Source organism: Symphalangus syndactylus, chromosome 3, assembly GCF_028878055.3.
Source record: "Symphalangus syndactylus isolate Jambi chromosome 3, NHGRI_mSymSyn1-v2.1_pri, whole genome shotgun sequence".
NCBI classification, from domain to species: domain Eukaryota; kingdom Metazoa; phylum Chordata; class Mammalia; order Primates; family Hylobatidae; genus Symphalangus; species Symphalangus syndactylus.
In genome coordinates, this window is record NC_072425.2 from 41,226,337 (window position 1) to 41,243,586 (window position 17,250).

General features: G+C 35.2%; 1 protein-coding gene across 1 annotated transcript in view; it reads right to left on the reverse strand.

The window, feature by feature from the left end:
• The window catches only part of SMC2 (structural maintenance of chromosomes 2), a 436,171-nt gene extending 419,282 nt beyond the window's left edge, over window positions 1-16,889 (reverse strand). The window contains exons 1-2 of the mRNA XM_055271618.2: window positions 16,781-16,889; window positions 966-1,014 (exon numbers count right to left, since the gene is read on the reverse strand). Coding sequence (XP_055127593.1) covers window positions 966-974 — 9 coding nt within the window. The 5' untranslated portion in view covers window positions 975-1,014; window positions 16,781-16,889. The remainder of the gene's footprint in view (window positions 1-965; window positions 1,015-16,780) is intronic.
• Window positions 16,890-17,250: the final 361 nt, after the last annotated feature.

Here is a 17,250-nt window from a genome sequence, read left to right on the forward strand (position 1 = left end):
CTTTTACTCCTGTCTCTTGTTCTGCCATTGACGCCTTCTAGTCTCTTATGTAATCAATTATAATATATTGTACCATAATCTCTCCTGGTATTCTAGTAGTGCGTCTGCCAAAGAACAAAGCATCATGGTTAGTCTTCCCTGCCAAAGGAAGACACAGCATACCATCTAAAAAAATTTTAACAAAACGTAGGCTATCTTTCTGCTTCATCAATTTATGGACTTTATATAGGTATGCATGCTTGTGTGAAAACACTGTTCTTCATAAATATATCAAGGGGTGTTGGATCTGATACCACAAGTCAAATATTCAATTTATAAACGTATTCAATGGACTGTTAAGTTTTAGCTGGGACAACAAGACAATAATTATTAGATCACAAAGTTATTTGTCAGGCCACCCTAAAAGAATGCAGTTATTAAAAGAAAAAAACACATGCTATATGGATCTTAAACCCTCATCTATACCTGCTTTGTAAATATTTGGATTGTGGTAGATTAACAGAGGATTTTAGACTGAATTTCTCTGTAGAGAGCTGAGCTTTGAGTGTTACTCCATTAAAGCTAAGATCGAGGGGTGGACTACGTTCACCTCTAACCCAAAACCTTATAAGAGGTTTTTCATGGATACTATTTAAAAAGGTTAATATGCATCTTCTGCAGTTTGTGGTTAGTGGCCTGTATAGTATGCCTGCCAGAACACGTAAAAGACAAGAGATAGGCTAGCTTTCTGCTACACAGTGTGCAGAAATAGAGGTAGCTGTGTTGGGATCAACCTTTACTCTCTATGGATCAAATATCACCAAATGAGAGAGTTAGCCAGAGCAGAACCATTTAAAATCTTGCCCCTAACGACTTCTGAAAGAGGAAAACATAATCAGAGAATAGGGTGCACTTAAAACATACAAATACTCAGCAACAATAGTAACAAGCCGAGTTAGATTGGTCAGCAAAAGGGAATACATTACCCAGGTCATAGAAGTGCAGTTAGTTGTTTCTAGTAGTCATTTCAGGAATCTGGGAAGTATCAAAGAGAGAAAAAGACATAAAAAAGTCATTTTGATGATCTGTTCTGCCCAGAGGTACATCATCAACTTGAAAAAGTAAAGTAAAACAAGAACCTCATGACCTCTGTGATGGTTAACTTTACATATCAACTTGGCCTCATTGCCCAGATATTTGGACAAACACCAGTCTGGATGTCATGCAAATCTTTTAGATGAGATTAACATTCAAATCAGTAGATTTTGAGTAAAGCAAAAAACCTCCCATAATGCATATGGACCACATCCAATCAGTTGAAGGTTTTAGGAGAAAAACACCCAGGTCCCCCAAGGAAGAGGGAATTCATCTCTTCTCTGGGTCTTTAGCCTGCCAGACCTCCCAGCCCCTACAATCATCTGAACCAATTTTTTAAAATAAATTTATTTCCATACCTATACATGCATTTCATTAATTATGTTTCTCTGGACAATCCTAACTAACGTAACCCTCTAACCTGTATCCTTTCTTCACCTGACCATGGAGTTGTCAGAAACTCTGGTTAGCAAGATGGAATGCAAGCATTAGAAATGGAAGAAGGACCATTTGCTTTTATCAGCTTCTCACAAATTAAAAGATCCAAATGATGAAGGACAGACTTAAATAATTTTTGATTAATGTATGGACCTGGACAGTTTTACAAAACTTTTATTGGAGTAAAACATACAAACAGAAAAAAAATGCTTATAGCATAAGTGTATAGCATACTCAATTTTCACAAACAGAATATACTGTGTAACCAGCACCCAGATTAAGTAACAGAATATTAGCAATACTCAGAAATAGATTTTGTCTATCAGAATCTGTTTGAGTTACAAAAAAAAATAGTTCAGCTGGGCACGGCAGCTCAGGCCTGTAATCTCAACACCTTGGGAGGCTGAGGCAGGAGGATCCCCTGAAGTCGGGAGTTCAAGACTAGCCTGGCCAACATGCAGAAACCCCGTTTCTACTAAAAATACAAAAATTAGCCAGGCATGGTGGTGCATACCTGTAATCCCAGCTACTTGGGAGGCTGAGGTAGGAGAATCATTTGAACCCGGGAGGTGGAGGTTGCTGTGAGCTGAGATTGCGGCACTGTACTCCAGCCTGGGCAACAAGAGTGAAACTCTGTCCAAAAAAAAAAAAAAAAAAACCGAAAATGTTCTCCTTGGCCGGGTGTGGTGGCTCACGCCTGTAATCCCAGCACTTTGGGAGGCTGAGGTGGGAGGATCACGAGGTCAGGAGATCGAGACCACCCTGGCCAACAAGGTGAAACCCCGTCTCCACTGAAAATACAAAAATTAGCTGGGTGTGGTGGCGCACCTGTAGTCCCAGCTATTCGGGAAGCTGAGGAAGGAGAATTGCTTCAACCCAGGAGGTGGAGGTTGCAGTGAGCGGAGATCGTGCCACTGCACTCTAGCCTGAGTGACAGAGTGAGATGCCGTCTCAAAAAAAGAAAAAAAAAAAATTCAAGGACAGAAACAAAATAAATTTCTGATTGTATCATAGGAATCGTAAAACTGTTGAATGAAAAGGTTATACAAGGAGGTAACACTTTCTTCCAATTTTTTGTAATGCAAATGCACCAAAAGGGTGTGTGTGTGTGTGTGTGTGTGTGTGTTGTACCATAAAAGATTACTCAATTTTACGCTTTAAGACTCTTTGAACAATATATGCCACATATTTAAATTAATACTGTTCGAAAGGAAATTAAATATCATTGTCATAGTTTTTACAAAATGCACACTTTCCTTTTACTAATAACTATTTTTATGTCAACCAACCAGAAAAAAAAACTGTCAGTTCAGTGAAGCAACTAAAGTGAGTTCAATGCAGCAGTTCAGTGAAATAATATTTGTCTGATATTTACTGAACTGACTTAATTGTTGAAATGTCTTGCTGTCACGTAGAAACAGCCTCTAAATTTGTAGCTCAAGCCATTTTATTTCTATCTAGGTAGGATTTAATAATAGTTCCTATGTTGCTTTCTATGCATGAAATGTAATAATTAAAATAATTAAAGAAAAATCACTTTTTCAAAAGATAACACTTTATAACCATCATAAATGGGTAGTAAGGGTCTATTATTTATTAATAAGTGCCTATAATTGTTTAATCCATACATTGTTTAAAATCTCTAACAAATTTCTTGTCTACAAATATTTCATGCTGACTTAGGAAACATTTTCTTATAAATTTCTGCATATTTTTAAAAAATACCAAGTTCTGGATTATAATTTTTCATTAAATTTAAGCCTTTAATAGGTGGTAAAAATTGATCTGTAAATTGCCTATTAGTTCTCATAGCTCCAGGCATATTGAGAGATTTATTAAATACTGTTTTAGTGATTTCATGCTGGAAATAAGAAGAAAATGAATAATATAACTCAGTAATTGGTGGCTTTAATATTTCTATATAAAATAGAGGAATAAAATAGTATTTCTATATTATCATACAAATATTTATGAGACACTTTAATATTTTCCAGTCCATTTTCCATTGTTATTATTCCACATTTTACAGATGAAGGTCCAGTAAGGTATAATTTTAAGATGTGTGCTCTGTCCGTATTACAATAAATGGGCAAGTTTTAATTTAATTAGTTATATCCATTGTTGTTTCCATAGCAGCAGAGCAAAGTGATAGATATCTCAAGTATGAAAGCTTCAGGTTTAGAGAAAGAGGAAAAACAATCCTTAGCTTAAGGCATTGCATTAGCTCTTCCACCTAAAATAATTATGCTGTTCACCAAATGGGAGTTGAGAATCAAATGCTAGTACTAAATTCTAGGTTATTCACAAATTTCATGAAAAGGAAAATGAAGAAAATATACAAAATATCTCCATGTAAAATTGTTCTTGGTTCCATTACTGTGTAATTCTTTGTACCCAAAAGAAATAGTCTGGAGCTTTCATGGGATTAACCCAGAAATGTGAATTTGGACTATTAGAATTCTAATTTGCAGACACTGGTTTAACCTAACCTGCAAAACCATTTTCTCTCACTAGTTTTTATTTATATCTGTTCCTTGGAAGAGTATGGATCATTCCGTTTCTAGTTACAGGATAACAAAGAATTTCAGTGTCCTGTGGAATTCCTTACATTGGAAATTAATCATAGCACCCTTCCTAAGGGTATTAGATATTTCGCTAAATTGTGTGCTATATTGTCAAAAAGGAAAATGATATAACTAGAGAGAAATAATAAAGTTTTGCAAAAGTGAGAATTAAAGATGTACAAATGTTTCATGTATATACAATTAGGAGTTGTGAAATATGGAGGGAATTTGATCACCTTTTTAAATTAACAAGAGCCACACAAATCATAGAATACTAAAGCACAAAATGAGAGATTATTCCATAAATAATTCATAACAAGTAAAATCTCAGGCCTTAGCAAAGAGAGTTCTTAAATTATAAGAAGAAACACAAAATAAAATTTGAATAATTGTAAAATCACACCTACTTTTGGAGAGGAGACACGTTTTTATTTCTTACATTAATACATAGGCTTAACTCAAAACAAATGGCAACGATTCTAAAGTCAGCCAATTAAAATTGAGAATAATCTTAAGAATATTTTTTAAAGTCGGCAGACAGTGGGTGATATAGGCATAAATTATTCAAGTTATTTCAAATTTTAATAACAGTAGATAACTCAAAACTAGATGTTGGTCTACATATGATTTTTGTGTCTGGTAAAGGAAGTATTTCCCAGGACTGAGAGAAATGGCTGGGCATGATGGCTCACGCCTGTAATCGCAGCACTTTGGGAGGCTGAGGCTGATGGACCAGCTGAGGTTAGGAGTTCAAGACCAGCCTGGCCAACATGGTGAAACCCCATCTCTACTAGAAAAATACAAAAATTAGCCAGGCATGGTGGTACATGCCTGTAATCCCAGCTACTCGGGAGGCTGAGGCAGGAGAATCACTTGAACCTAGGAGGCGGAGGTTGCAGTGAGCTGAGATCACGCCATTGTACTCCAGGCTGGGCAACAAGAGAGAAACTCCATCTCAAAAAAAAAAAGAATGAGAGAAAGAAGAATAAAATAATATTAGGAGCTCTGACAGATATTTGAGGGAAAAAAATCTAATCAGAACCATATCTTATCAATAATTCCAGGTAAATTAGGTAAATACATAAAAAAGAAACAAAAAATTCTTTTAGAAATATGAGTGAATATATAACTGACATTTACAAGGTAGATTAAAGCATGAGACAAATGAAAAATATTGGTATCTTTGTCTCCATAAAGTTTAGAATGCTACCACTATCAAAACCCCCAGGTGCTTGGAAGATGGAGCTCAGCACATGCTATGGATTCTTACTTTTTCTCTTAATTCCTGCATGTTGACTAAAGATAGACCATTAAAATAACCTGAAGAAATCTCCCAAATGCATCTGTCTTTTATATTTTTGAGGGAGATTTGGATTCCTACAGAAACTCTTCTGGTGATCAAGCTGCAGACCTGGATTTGCACACAGAAGAATGAGTGGATAATATTACAAATAATACAAGCAATGGCAACAACAAACAACTTATTAAATGACAGGAAGAAGATCATGCTTGTCATCCAGAACAGATATGTCCCACTGTAACAGATTTAAGGGAGTAGAGAAGAGATGCCATAGGATAAATAAACGAAGTGATATTTAAGGCATAAATTCTATGGAACCCAGGAAAAGGAGGAAAAGATAGCATAATAGTTCCCAGATGCATTATTTCCTTTGCCTTAACTTTTTAGTGTCACTTTTTGAAACACCACATTTCAGAGGTCAAAATTGTAATTTTAGGTAAATAAAAATCAAAGACCTTTCTTTATCTCAGAACAAGATGAACTCAATAGTCATAACAGAATAAAGAGATAAGTATGACCTTAGCAACAAATATTGTTATATTTTACATATAACATTCAACATTTTATTTAGAAATCCTCCAGAGTCCTGTGGATTTTAAGCAGACAGCGGGTAGAAGACAGAAAAAAAAAGACTCATTTTAAATGATTCTGGAAACTTGTTTATTTTTCAATCTTTAGTTCTTTTCTAATCAGTGATGTAGCTCAATGGTTCTCTAATAGAACATGCCTCGGAATCACCTGGAGAACTAAACAAGCTTGATGAGTACCCTCCCTAGAGTTTCTGATTTCAGGTGGTCTGCAGCTTGGCTAAAAAAACGTGCATTTCCAAAAAGATGCTGCTAGTCTAGGGACCACACTCTGTCAACCATTGAAAGAGAAGCTTCTTTGGGGGACAGACAATGACAGGTTAAAAACCTACTTTTATCCCTTATCGGTGCAGAAAAATACTATTCAAACCTAATTTTCTCATTTGTGAAAGGGGGAATATAATGCCAAACAAAGGGTTGTTTTGAGATTTTTTTAAACAAAACATGTATAAAAACATTTAACAGCATTTGCAAAACAGTAAGTTATACTATAAAAATAAGTTATATTATAGTATAACCTTCTTTTCTTTGTAGACATGGAAATTTCAATATTTTGCATTGTATATCCTTTTTACAGTGAGTGTTAAATATATGGAATGAAAAAAATTGTGATTTCTTAGTATTTAATGTGAAATACTACATATAGTATAACAAAATTGTAGGCAATTATTTTCAGGTATAATAAGCAAGATTGGCACAAATTTGAAGTCAAATTTTTTCATAGTTGTTAAGCCTGGAATATGTGAAGTATTACACAATTTACAAACTATTTCCTCCACTTTACCATCTGTAAGACTTATAAATGACTTTTTCCATCAATATTTTATTATTTCAAAATTGATTATTTCAAAACCATAAGAGGTTTTTCAAATTATAAATGAATAAACTAATCATAGACATAGAAGATAATTTTACTTAAGGATTTACACAAAGCTATGTTTTCAAACTGGTATTTTTATTTAATAATTAATAATATTCATTTACAAATAGAAAATATATTTAATAGGAGATACTTTTTTCATCTGATAATACATTTATACCTTTATTGCTGATTTTCTGTGTGTGCATGTGTGTGTTGAGATGATAGATGACAAAGAAACACTTTCTTGTAGGATTGAGGCAAGCTTTAAATAGGCAAATTTTTAAAAGTTAGTTTTATCAGATAACGACAAAAATACTTTATTTCAGATTAAGTTCAGACATACACGCTCATCAATTTGGTCACATTTTGATGTAGAGCTAATGGATATTAATGAAATTTGAGTCAACCAGGTGAAATTTTATTCTGTTTTTCCATAATCTGCACTCATAGTACATCCTCTAGAATCTCAATTTTAGGTTTTAAGATGGAGAGAAAAGTTAAAGATATTTTATAAAGCAATATTAGTGGAGAATCCTACATTCTAGGTTTTTATTATTTCTTTGAATCTTTAAAAAAGGTCTACAATTGCTTATAATAGTTTTTAAATTTGATTTCTTGGGACTTTGTAAAACATTTGACCTAGAGCTTATAAGAACGGAAGATTTTCACGTTAATATTTTATCAGATTACATAATAATTTATTACATTTTGTCATCAAAATAACAAGTGCAGCTGGCAAAATCAGTCTTGGGAGCAAACACAAATGATTGCTAATTGCCACTTATCTGGTGGGTGTAGAATGGCAATTGTGAATAATTAGCAGGACATGAGCATCAGAAGGCAGTTCTTTTACAAAATGCTTACTAAATAAGATATTAGTTTAAATATCTTAAATAAGATGATATGTGTGTATATTTGTAATGTGTGTATATATGTGCATATTTATGTGATGTATGTATAAACATAATATATATTTACATACAAGTACATAAACATAGATACTGTCCCTCAATATCCAAGGGGGACTGGTTCCAGGAACCCCTGTGGATACCCAAATCAGTGGATGCTCATTTCTTACATAAGGTGGCATAGTGCCTGCAACCTATATAATTCTCCAGTATACTTGGTTATTTTAATACCAAATACAATGTAATTGCTATGTAAATAGTTAGTTTTTTTTTTTTTTTTTTTTTTTTTTTTTTTTTTGAGACAGAGTTTTGCTGTTGTTGCCCAGGCTGGAGTGCAATGGCACGATCTCGGCTCACTGCCACCTTCACCTCCCAGGTTCAAGCAGTTCTCCTGCCTCCGCCTCCTGAGTAGCTAGGATTACAGGCATGAGCTACCACACCTGGCTAATTTTTTTTGTATTTTCAGTAGAGACAGGGTTTCTCCATGCTAGTCAGGCTAGTCTCGAACTCCCAACCTCAGGTGATCCACCCACCTTGGCTTCCCAAAATGCTGGGATTACAGGTGAGAATTACCTGTAATAATTACCTGTAATAATTACCACCTGTAATAATTACCTGTAATAATTACCACCGCGCCGGCCTGCTATGTAAATCGTTTTACCATATTGTTTTTATGTATATAATTTTTATTATTGTATTATTTTTATTTCGTCTGTGTTTGAGTATTTTTAATCTGCAGTTGGTTGCATCTGTGGTTACTTGAATCTACAGATGCAGAACTAGCAATTACAGAGGGCTGACTGTACAAACACAGCTTTTTTTGCAACCTTATTGAACTATACCGTTTAAAAAACTGATCGCCAATGGAGAGGGGATAAGTAAACACATCAAAAACACTTTATGGCTACTGTCAATTATTGTACTACAATTCCTCAATTTAAAAATTCTTTATTATGGCTACTGTCAATTATGTTACTACAGTTTCTCAATTGAAAAATTCCTAATTTTGATGAATTTGCCTTCTTAGTGTTTGTGTTGTTGTATAACTTCCTGAATGTTTATAAATGGTATGCTGTTCAATACCTTATATACCTGAGGATGTTTTCCTGGTGTTACGAATATACAAAGAGTTATTTGGCTCTGTTAAAGATTTATTTATAACAGTATCTGTTCTTTTTCAGCTCCATAGAAAAGGATCCATTATCTTTTAGCTCTGGCTATTGCCATAGAGATGTTTCCAGATACCTATAGATTTTTTTTTATAGATATTCTGCCTTTTCTTTCCAGATTATCATAAATACTTGAAATACAGTTGACACCCATACCACCCAGAATGCACCTGGTCCTGGAAGCTAAGCAGGGTCGGACCTTGTTAGTGCTTGTGGGAGACTGCTTAGGAATCAATACTTGAAAAATATATATTTCTGCACACATATATTTATATGTGCATATAATTTGCTTAAACCAAGTGTTATCAAATGTAGCTGTGTTTAAATTAATCTTGTCACGTTCTTAGTTATGGATGCTAATCTTTCTTGAGAGGTGATATACTAAATTGGCTAAACACACATAATGCAGAGTCTAAGTCTCAAACTGAATCCTGGCTCTGTCACATAGCAACTATAATTTGATACAGTCAACTTCAGGCAATTGCTCTGGCTTCCTATCTGTAAATGGGGATGGTAATCACAGCCTTGGGGTTGTTGTGAGAATTAACCAAACTAACAAACTAATATGTACAGAGCACTATGATCAAGACAAGCAGTGCAAAAACCAGAAGCAGGAAATAGCTGTAAGCTCTGTTTTCACTTCTTCACCTCATCAACACTTTAACACTTTTTTTTTGAGAATATTACTTAATTCCTCTTTATACTTTATTCTTCTTCATCTTCTCTTGATATCACTTAATTATCTTCTGAAGCTTGTAATTTTTCCTCTGATTTGAATTTCTGCATTATCCAGACTTCTGTTCAACAATGTTTTTGAAGTTCTGAATTTGGCAATTCAGTTTCAGAATGAGTTTTTTATTCTCATGCTCTCTTTTTACATTTCAGATTTCCCCTCTCCCTTAGTGCTTGCTTTCATTTAAAAGTAGCAGTATTCTCTAAAGTCTTATTCATTACATGAATTCTACATTTTCTTCAATTTAAAAAATGTTTGCAATAAATATTTCAAGACATAACAATAGAAATTAAAGAAGAATAACACACAAAGGCCAGAAATGTCAGTGATTTTCATCAGGCATGGTGGTTCATGCCTGTAATCCTAGCACTTTGGGAGGCCGAGGCTGGCAGATCTATTGAGGCCAGGAGTTCAAGACTAGCCTGGCCAATATGGCAAAACCCCATAAAAATACAGGTTAGCCTGACGTGGTGGCACATGCCTGTAATTCCAGCTACTCGGGAGGCTGAGGCACGAGAATTGCTGGAAGCTGGGAGGCAGAGGTTGCAGTGAGTCGAGATCATGCCACTGTACTCCAGCCAGCGCAACAGAGCGAGACTCTGTGTGAAAGAAAGAGAAAGAGGGGAGAGACAAAGAGAGAGAGAGAGAGGGGGAGGGAGGGGGAGAGAGAGGGAGAGAGAGAGAGAGAGAGGAAGAGAGGGAAAGGAAAAGAAAGGAGAATTTTAAAAAAGAAAGGAATGTCAATGGTTTTCAATCAAGATATATGCAGACGGAACTTAAAAGATGAAGAGTCATAAAGTGTAAACAGGAAAACAATGAGAAGCTTGTTTGGAAAATAATTACAGGTGATCTCTACAGAGCTACACTAAAACTTGGGAAGAAACTGCTAGTGGAACATGAAACAATTTGTGAAAACACTCCAAAAGTTCTCGACTTTGTGGTAAAATATGGAATGTCAGACCTCATTATAAAATACGGAATGTTAGACCTCATTTTCCTTTTTTTCTTTTTGCTTCTCTTTTTCTTCTTGAAAATTACATTTACTAGGCCTTTGACTGACTCATGGCACATTTTTTAGTACAACTCTTATCTTTACAAGTTAGGCAATGTTAGTAGGGTTCAAGCAGATTTTCTTGTACTAAATTCTTGATATAAATGGATTTTTAGAGTTGGTTCTTGATGACTGATTTCTATCTGATCCCACCTGCATTATATCTAAATACTGCTGGGAATTTCCAGAATGAGGTTGTCATTTTTCCTAGTTTCTCTGTGACTTTAACATTTCATTGGTTAGCTTAATGAGAAATGAGTATAATAAGATATTGGATGCTTCTATTCACGTCATTTTCTTTGAAATTTTGTCCTATTTATTCCGTCTTCTACAATCAACTGTATTTGTATTTTAGTCTATTTTCTAAGCAATTTAATTTGCCATCTTGTTTTATAAAATCATGCCTTCTTGAATTTTAAGAATACAATCAAAAGTCTCCTAAAATGACCTTCTTACTCCTGAGGTAATTCCCCACTCAATAGTACAATGAAAGGTTGGAGTCTATTATAACAGATTTTTTTTTTTTTTTTTTGACATAGAGTCTCACTCTGTCACCCAGGCTGGAGTGCAATGGCACAATCACGGTTCACTGTAAACTCCACCTTCCGGGTTCAAGCGATTCTCCTGCCTCAGCCTCCCGAGTAGTTGGGATTACAGGTGCATGCCACCACACCCGGCTAATTTTTGTATTTTTAGTAGAGACGGGGTTTCACCATGTTGGTCAGGCTGGTCTCGAACTTCCGACCTTGTGATCTGCCCACCTCGGCCTCCTAAAGTGCTGGGATTACAGGCATGAGCCACTGCACCCGGCCAGAAAATATTCTTATAGGCCCACATTTTGTTATTGTTGTAAAGATTTCTGTATTTGTTCATAGACTGCATAATAATAGAATGTCACCAAGTCATTTCTGTCCATAAGCAGAGTGAACAATGTTTTTCTAGTCTCCCTCACTATATGTTTTTTGCTACTAGAACTTTCCATTTTTAAGCAGTTTAGGATTGGAAGTGTGGTAAAATTAGACATCCACCACTGCTAACTGTTTGGTATTCTTTAGACTTGTCTTATTGACAAAAGAAAAGAAACCGCTGATTCTACTGTCTATTTGTGCAATTATATATGCAAAAATATAGTTATGCATCATTACAAGAGCTCTAGGGGAAGAAGTTTTTAAGCTAGGGTTGTCAAATATAAACAGAATGCAAGCCACGAGTGTGAGCCACACATGTAACTGATCTTTTTTTGTAGTAACCATGTTAAAAATTAAAATAGTTAGATATTTTATTTAAAGCAATATACCTAAAATATAAAATCAATATAAAACATTTATAAAATATTTTACATTTTAATATGAACTCCACACAATCTAGTGTGCATTTGACACTTAAAACACATCTCAATTTAGTCATATTTTGAGGGCTGACTTTCAACATATGACTAGTATCTACCACACTGGACAATGAAAAATGAATAAAAGTGTAGAAACCAAGGTACACACCTAACTTCTCTCATAGATGTTTCCATTGCTTACTTTTTATTTTGGAAACAATCTATCATTACTTGCTTTCATCTGCTTCAATTTAGTTGCATTATTGGGTGTCATGGTCTTCAAATCCATGTAGAGTATTTTTTCCACTGGAATGAGGGTTACAATGACATGAAATATTAACAAAGCTAAACAAATCCCTGACTGAATAAAACAAACAAAAAATCACTTTTCAGTCAGTTAGGAATGCATGGCTTTGTCCTTCTGATAAGTTTGTATCTGAGCAAGAATGGTTTAGTGAGTGTGAATGAAAATGTCTTACCATGCTTTTCCTGAAAGTGCTAGTTCTGCTTCAGAGCTTAGTCCTCGCTTTGATTAGTAAACAGTTCTCCCTGGTTCTGGCACATAATTATTCAATATGATCATGTCCTAATGCTATTGTATTTGTGTGTTTTAATCAATGTTTTTGTGAGTGATTTCAATAGCTAAATGGGGGAAAACAAACAAATTGCTAAAGAACTACCATCATAACCTAAAAGGCTCTGCTAGAATTCTTAATAAACCAAAAAGAAATTACTTTACCAAATGGAATGGTGACTGGTTGCAATATTTATTTTATGTTCTATCAAGTTCAATAACAATGTGATAATCATCTTTGTAACCCCCTCTCCTTTACACTAAACAAATACTTAACCCCTAACCAATTTGTAAATCATATGCCCAAACAGCATTATTTGGGTGGGCATCTAGTACTATCTTCTAATTTCTTTTTAAAATTTAAACATCTTGTTCATTTTATATTCATCATGCTTCTCCACAGATAAGCAATCTTGAGGGATTTTCTTCCTCAATAAAATACATGAATATGCAACAAAAGAAGTAATTAATTCAATGAATTAATCAAACCATTATGTTTGGTAGTCAGGCATGTTATATCATTTCTTTGAGGTGAACTACCATGGGAAACAGTCTATCTTATCTGTCATTTGAAATGAATTATATTAAAAATTAACAGTCTCTAACTTGTAATAAAGCTAAAGATCAAGGACATGTCTAATATCTTATTCACATTGTAGCTGTGCTTTTGCCTTTAAATATTTTACCTGCTTACTAGTGCGCCATTTTGAGATAACAAATCTTATTTTTAGTTCAAATCTCTATAGAGAAACAACTAAGAAATAATAATTTATGCTTAAGCTCTTTGTTATTAAGTATTTGAAAGCAAGATTTTGTACCGACAATAATTGATATATTTAGCAAGATGATCAGAAATGGCACGCTATGAAAATACTGAGCAGCAATATTTGCTTTTAGTGGCCATAAAACAAAGTACAGAACTGTATTAGGTCTCTAATAAGGGCCTAGAAAAGTCTGCTTGGGTGTGATATCATGAAACAACATAAGATTACTTTGAAACTCCGACTTGAGGAAAGAGTGTGCCCCAGAGAGCATTCTCTGAGTATCATGCTTGCCTTTTCATGAGGTGATCCTCAGAGAAAACTAAAAATGCATACAATGGCTCTGTTTCAGGTGTCTGTTTCATATAAGTTAATTTCCTGTAAGTCATAATGTTTTAAGGTATAAGATTGTTCATTAATTCAACCAACACAATGCAATTTGCTGAGCTGTTCTCTAGAGATACATAAAAAGCACAGTCTCTACTTCAAAGAACAGTCTGGTGGGGAAGGTAGTCAAATAACAGAATATTTTTGGTTTAATACAGTAACTGCATGTAATCAAAATTTTGAATATTCACAATGAAATTGACCATTGAAACTTAGCTGTCACTTGTTTTTTTTGAGACAGTTACTGTAAGTGGCATTCTTTATATCTCAATAAATACTATGTGGTTGATATTGTTGTTACCATTTTATAAATATGGAAGTACAGTTTCAAACAGCTTAAGTGACTTACCCAGGTGATTAAGCTAGTACAATGGTAAGAGTTGGGATTTCAAATTTTGTAATTCAAGTGCCCATGAACTTGCTTTTTTTCTACATCATCTCTCAGTGTTATACAGGGGTAACAAAACAGATTACAAAAGGAGCACCTGCCTGGCTAAGAGGTCAAAAAATGATTCCCGGGGAAGGAACAATATGAACTTAGTCTTAAAAGATGAACAGGAGTTACCTACTTGAAACAGTAAGAATGGATTTTACAGGCAGCCAGGATTTCTAGTGTAAGGCTCAGATGCATAAACAGGCTAAGTGTAAGGTATGTGGACAGGAGTAGAAATGAGAAAATGAGTATAAAATTGTGGGGATGTGGAACAGGCCATCTTTGGAAAATGTGTATCATCTGAAGACAAAGGAGAACTTTCAGATCAGTTTTAAAGGAAGGGATTGATATAATATCTAATTTTCCATTTCGGGACACTGTGATAGATTTGTCAACTTGACTGGGTTAAAAGATACCCAGATGGCTGGTAAAACATTATTTTGAGGTGTGTGTGAAGGTGTTTCTGGAAGAGACTAGCATTTCAGTCAGTGGACTGTAAAAGAATATCCACCCTCGACCATGAGAATGGATATTATCCAGCCCACTGAGGGCCCAAATAGAACAAAAGGGCTGAAGTAGGCCAGGTGTGTGTCTTCTCTCTCTTCTGGAGCCGGAACAACTCCTGACTTCAGATACTGGAGCTCCTGGTTCTCACACCTTCAAAGTCAGACTGAATTACACCATTGACCTTCCTGGTTCCCTGTCTTACAGACAGCATATCAGGTGACTTATTGACCTCTCTAATTGCATGAGTGAATTCCCACAATAAAGCTCCATTTGTTTATTTATATCCATATCTGTGTCAATAGGTAGATATAGACACAGATATGGATTCTCTGGAGAATCTTGACTAATACATATTCAAATACAGACTGAGTTTATAGAAGCAAATTATAGGACAATTTTAAGAAAACAGATTAGAAATGATGAGCATTCGACTTAAGTTAGACTAACTGAGAAGCAAGAATTTGCCAATATTTTTTCAGGACAGAGGGAAAAAAACTGAATAGAAAAATAACAAAAATATGGAAGAGAGGGATTTGCTTTGAGGTTGTTACCAAGAGGTTATATGGCAAAGTTAAAATCAAATAGGCCTAGATTTGAATTCACCCTCTATTAGCTGATAACCCTTAGATAAATGCTCAGATTTAAAATATGCGTGGTACATATGAGCAAGGAGGCAAAAGAGAAATATGGCGTGAGAGTTAACATAAGTGAAGAATTCACAATAGAAACAAGGAACACAATAGAAAGTGAAGTTTCCATAAAGCTCAGTTTGTTTGGCTTAAAATTGCTTTTATTCTGAAAGACTATCCCTCCTGTTTACTGCATCTCATGGTTCACATAGTTTTCATTTTATGAAATTGTGGTCATAGCAGATAGTGGTTGAGACTACTTTTTCCTTTTTTAGAAAGACTTAACTGGCAAAATGAATGCTGCAGCCCTATCCTAGTTTCTCAATTTTTATTTATTTTAAAATTTTATTGATCCATAAATTCTAAAGTCTGGGAATCTTGCTGTAACCTAAGTTGCAGATAATTTAAAAAACTGAGTGAGAAAAACTTACTAATATTTCGGCCTATATTACACTTCATAAGGCTGCCTCTCCATTTTTGCACCGGAGACTAGTTTAAAAAGATTATTTGATTGCAAACGAAACAAACAAATCCCCAAACCAAAGAAGGACATCTTCTCTAAAGGCAGCAATTCATAATAGTTGCCTGGTTACTTACCGTTTCTCAGCAGGAATGGCTTTGAATCTTAAGATGGCGTATGCCCCCCTCCCTCCCGCCCTGCTTTTTTTAAGGGCTTCAAACAAACCTGACCCAAATAAGTATCAGATAACTAGACTGTTAGTGTGGAGAGGACTTCAATTAAAGGTTTATGAGCAGGAAAATAGCAGATGTTGTCTAATAACACCTGCTCAGGGAATAGTCTGGGGAAAACCTGCAGCCTTTTTGATGCACCTGCTGAAAGTAGCATCTGGAAGAGCCACCTTTACATTCAGATACATGTTGGCATCTATGACAGGTTACCATATATCTACATAATACGTAAGATCAGCAACAACATTCCATTTTGTACAAATTCAGTCTTTTGTTGGAATGTATCACATCTCATATACTATTTTCTTATCAAGTTTTCATATTAAAATTGTCACCATTTAGGAAGACATGGCTTCATGAATATAATAAGAGTAAGAATAAACATTTTAATGTATTATGTTTATCAATATGATCTGTATGCAAAAACCCACGTAAGTCAGCACTCAGAATATAAGACTTTTGCCCCAACCTCATAGTGATAACAGAGAGGTTAAAGTCTCATCTATCCCTGTTCATGGTGCTATATCTGTTCTTGTTATAGTCTTAGGGAAACTTTAGTGCTAGGGATGCCTGGTGGGAATGAAGAACCTGGCTCTTTGTGTTCCAAGAGCACTAAAGACAGCAGAGGAAGAGTATCAGCAGAAAATAAACCATGAGGGAAACATGGAGATGATTCATTTCTTTCAAAATGCGTTGTTTGTTTGTGTATTAGTTCATTCTAACACTGCTTTAAAGCACTACCTGAGACTTGGTAATTTATGAAGAAAAGAGGTTTAAATGACTCACAGTTCTTCAGGCATAACAGCAACCATGACTGGGAGGCCTCAGGAAACGTATAATCATGACAGAAGGGGAAGCAAGCAAGTCTTTACCAGGGCGGAGCAGGAGCAAGAGTGAAGAGGGAGGTGCCACACACTCTCAGGCAACCAGATCGCGTGAGAACTCATTCACTACTATCACGAGAACAAAAGGGGGAAATCCACCCCCACGATTCAATCACCTCCCACCAGACCCCTCCCCTGACACGTGGTGATTACAATTGGAGATGAGATTTGGGTGGGGACACAGAGCCAAACCATATCAGTTTGTTTCTTTAAAGAGATTGCTTTCCTTAAGAACAAAACAAAACAAAACAAAACTGAAAATTAGCAGTGTGAGGTTCAGGTTTAGCTAGGAGCATAAGATTATTTTCTCTGCCTGAAACTCCATCGTCTTGTTCCTTGTAATGTGGTCCCAAGATAGCAGCATCTGCCTCA